This window comes from Ornithodoros turicata, chromosome 1, assembly GCF_037126465.1.
Source record: "Ornithodoros turicata isolate Travis chromosome 1, ASM3712646v1, whole genome shotgun sequence".
In the NCBI taxonomy this organism is placed as follows: Eukaryota; Metazoa; Arthropoda; class Arachnida; order Ixodida; family Argasidae; genus Ornithodoros; species Ornithodoros turicata.
The window spans coordinates 111,704,687-111,709,014 of record NC_088201.1 but is presented as its reverse complement, the minus strand read 5'-3'; the positions used below and the strand labels follow the sequence as shown (position 1 = coordinate 111,709,014).

Genomic DNA, 4,328 nt, shown 5'->3' with positions numbered 1-4,328 from the left:
GCCCTTGATGATCCGCCAGAGATGTCCCGTAGGTGTGTATGGAGATAATGTAGAACAGAGTGCTCTCCATCTCTGCTTGGCTAGACGTTGAAGATGAGTGCGAATTAGTGATCGTAGCCTGCAAAGCTCGTGATAATCCGCAATGCAACCCGATCTTCGCAGTCTTCTTTCCGCCCGACGACGGATTGTCCGCAATCTTTCGAACTCGGCATCTACGCTGCAATATTTGATCGGGCACGATATCTTTTTTGTTGCAGCTGCAATACTAGATGACAGCGCCTCGTTGAATTCGTCAAAAGTGGTGACATTCTGTAGAAGTTCCTCTGTCCTGCGCTTGAATACGTTCCAGTCTGTGACTCTTTCTTGTCGTGATCCGGCAACAATTGGGGAGTAAGAGATGAGTATAGGTTTGTGATCGCTTCCTAGTGTATCTAAATCCGTCCTCCAGTGCTTGCGAGAAACCAGATCGGGAGAGCAGACTGTAATATCCAGGCAGCTTGAATAAGAGGGACCCCGGAAATATGTCGATGAGCCGTCATTTAACACCACAGCGCTGCAGTCTTCAATACATTGTTGAATCAGTCGCCCCCTTGAATCGGCATGTTGACTTCCCCAGCTGTTGCCATGGGCGTTGAAGTCGCCACATATGATAAAACAGGGAGGAAGTCGCTGGAAGAACTCCCTCTTAGCATCTTCCGGGATGCGAACAGAAGGGGCGATGTATACACTAGCCACAGCAATCCTTCGTGTGCGGAGGAGAACACTGCAGACAACAAACTCGAAGTCCCCATCGCTAGAGGTGCACAAAAGGCTGCTAGGAATGTCCTTTCTAACACACAACATAGCCCGGCTGAACCCCGTTGTCCAGGCAGAGACGTACGTAACGTAGTTTGAAAGCCGGAAAGAAGGATCCATTCGATGCTCGCTGATAGCCAATACAGGGAAATTGTGCCTATACACAAAATTGCGAAAGTCGCCTAATTTAGTTCGCATGCCATTGATATTCCACTGAAATACAGTGGTATGTTTGTACCTATCGGTCATTACTGGCCAGTGTGGTACGCTTGTCCAGCATCGGCTCCAGAGAGAGCAGAGCTTGCACCTCCGGAAGTTTAGATGCTCCAGGTATCGCTTTCAAGATTGAGCGCAGTGCAAGAATGATCAATGGCACGAGCATCTCAAGATTGACATTCGCTTGCGTCTCAGTGTGATGGGAGCTCTGTTTGCCGTGTTCCTGTTGGAGCGCACGAGCTGGAGTCGCTGGCGTGGCTGTTGCTATAGGCTCAAAAGGCACTTCTAGACTATTCTTCCCCTTCGCTGCAGCTTCAGCAAATGATTTTTTCCCTTTAGCCCTCTATGGACCACATTTAGTTGTTGCGGAAAAATAATTTTTTTCTTGTGTTAAAATATCTCTATAGGGCTTGAATATGGTTTATTGAACAAAAAATATCACGTCCGTATCGTTCGGGCGGAGATACAGAGCCGTATACTCCAGTATACAATGGGTGTCTATGACTTCCGCTAGCAGTGGTATGCAACGAAGCAGTTGCGTTCGGGCACGAAGCAGAGGTGAACATTGCACTTTGTGCACATCACTTTTGTGAGTGCATGGCACTGTCTACATCGCAGTTTCCTTGCATCATATTCGGGCCAGTGTGCAACTCTGTCCTTCGTGACGTCTGTGTTTGTCATGCTCAGAGGTTGCAGCACGCTGTTCTCTTTTGATTCGCCGCTCGGCCTGCCGCGCTTGCGCGGCTGTGAATTCATAAAGCAAAGTGCCTCTGCGATGGATGTTTTGAATTCGAACAGTGGGAGAATGGCCTTCTTAGGTAGATGGCAGTCTTCTGCAGCCCTCTTGTACCAGAGCCATGCGGCAACACATACAAAGTCCAGCATGTGGAAAAATATCATGTAATACTTCTTTGATCGGATCCGCGTCCTGTAGATTGCAATTAGAGAATCCAAAAGATCAACCCCGCCCATGAACTTGTTATACTCAGACACTGCAGCGGGGCAAGTCACGAGTACTTTCTGTCTAGTTTTTTTGTCCCACCGCTGAACTTGTGAGGTCGGAAAACCCCCCACGAATGTGCTGAGTAGGTGCACTGACCTGTTGTCCATCCATTTCACCAGTTTCAGTTGCACGTTGCCCACGGATGCACTTTTCTCCTGTAAGGTACCTCGACCAGCCTTCTTCATTTCCTTGTCAGACGTCATCGTAACTCCGGAGACCCTATTCGGGCGCACAGTAGCCAGCGACTGAATTCCCTGAAGTGCAAGAGCAACTTGGAGAGACGGACAGGAAAACCAGTTGTCATAAAATAATCGGTAATTCTCATCTTGTGGTACCGACTGTGCAAGTCGTAGCACCACATTCGAGCTAGCGCTGATGTCTGTCAAGTGGTCGGGGTGCTCAGCTTTTCCAGCGTAAAATTCGAAATCGTATGGAATTCCGCTGGCACCGCATAGGACGAACATTTTATAGCCCCATTTCTTTGGTTTTTTTGGGTTGTACTGTTTGAGCCTACTGCGCCCTTTGAACGGGATTACCTGTTCATCGACACTGAGACACTGCTCCATTGATATTTTGCGCAGGTTCTTTCGTACAGAACCAAGCAGTGGTGCCACTTTGCTGATGCCGCCAGATTGGTTCAGCGAGTTGTCCGAGAAATGCAGATAGCGCTTCAGCTCCTCAAATTTCTTCCTTGATAGAGCAGCCTGAACTTGCGCAATCCCACAGCGACTGCTCCAGTACCTCTTCGAACCGGGCATCTGGTAGAGGCCCATGTATAGGCACGCCCCCATAAACCGCTGAATACTGTCAGAATCGGCTGTGAAATTCGTACGTATATCCTTCTGCCTTGCATAGAGATTGCTTTGTCGTACAATGTCATCAACAAGGTCCTTGTCAAAAAGCTCCGAGGAATATTGATATGGTGTCTTCACGGCCATTTCTAAAGTCCTCTTCCCGGTCCAAGGAGGCTCTTGAACAGGCTTTTTACGAGACGTTGTCTCCATCCATGCCATTTTTTTTCTGTGCGGCGGGGGCGGTGGTTGATCAGCATCATCATCGTCATCTGACATGTGACTGCATTCATCGTCTGAAGGTTCGATGTCTGAAATCCAAGTAAAGGAAGAAGAGAATTATGCTATGCTTCGACATTGTGCAAGTGTTCAACAAATGTAGCATTACTGCTATGACAGGCTATAGTACCCAGTTCTTCATCGGTTGAGCTGCCCATCCTCTCATCGTCACTCCCTGCTGGAGGCACAGCAGTTTGTTCAGCATTCTTCTTGTAAAAGAAACTGGGATGCATACCTAAGAGCAGGCAGGAAAAGAGCAAGTCTCACACGCAAGTCACAGTGGCCCGCTGTATACTGTGAGATACAGGCGAGAAGTACGGTGTTGCCGAAAGGAGAATATAAAAAATGGGGAACTAAAGCCTTAAGTACAGTGAAAGAAGACTTTCAGACATGCAGGAAAAATCCCAGCATCATATTGAGAACAAAATATGTATTACATACCTCCAAATGATGAGTAATACCTCGGGTAGAAGAAGAGGAAAATCACAAGAACAACCGCACTCCAGCCACGTGCTTGGAGGGGTAGCATGCGCCTCCTTTTGGCATGAATTGAAAGATAAATGTCTACTGAGCACATTGTTGCCAGATATTACGGGAAAAAAGCTTAAGCGGCAAGAGAAACGTCGATTTTGCGGGCTGTATCTTTTAAGATACAGTGGTCCATAGAGGGTTAGGGCGTGTGTGTTTCTGGTCACGTGTGCTTTTGTGCACCTCTGCTGGAGGAGGAGTCTCCCTTGGTGGCTGCTTAACGTAGGTAGCATTTGGACGAGTGAATACTTTGGTCGCTTCCGTAAAAGCCCTCCGAGCGTGTGTAGCCGCATCTGCCCGTGCAACTCTACAAGCTCCGTAGGACGCTGTATGTTTCTCTCCGCAGTTAACGCACCTTGGTTCACGACGCGCCGTGCAGGTTTTAAAGTGGTGCGCTCCTGCGCATATCTTACACGTATGTGTTCCCCTGCAATCCTTCGCATAATGGCCGAATCTCTGACACTAGAAACATCGAATCGGAGGAGCCACGTACTCTGTTACCACATGCGTCGTAAATCCCATGCTGACTTCCTCCGGCAAGGCATGACCGGGACCAAATGTGAGGATGACACTTGACTTATGGTAGGGCGTTTACTCCTCGTTTCCCTCTCCTAAATGCGCTACCAAAGATACGATTTCGGGAGGGGTGTGAACATCGCAAACCGTTTTGATCGTCGCAAACGGGACCCTTTTTTTTCAGCTCTAACCCATCGGGA

The 4,328-nt window shown here is 48.4% G+C and overlaps 1 protein-coding gene across 1 annotated transcript; it reads right to left on the bottom strand.

Moving 5' to 3' along the window:
* Nucleotides 1-1,521: 1,521 nt before the first annotated feature.
* On the bottom strand, nucleotides 1,522-4,055 carry LOC135383272 (piggyBac transposable element-derived protein 3-like). Its single transcript, XM_064612800.1, has 3 exons — nucleotides 3,968-4,055; nucleotides 3,215-3,319; nucleotides 1,522-3,116 (listed from the first exon to the last, which is right to left on the bottom strand). The coding sequence occupies exons 1-3, from the start codon at nucleotides 4,053-4,055 to the stop codon at nucleotides 1,522-1,524; spliced, it is 1,788 nt and encodes a 595-aa protein (XP_064468870.1).
* Between the last annotated feature and the right edge of the window lie 273 nt (nucleotides 4,056-4,328).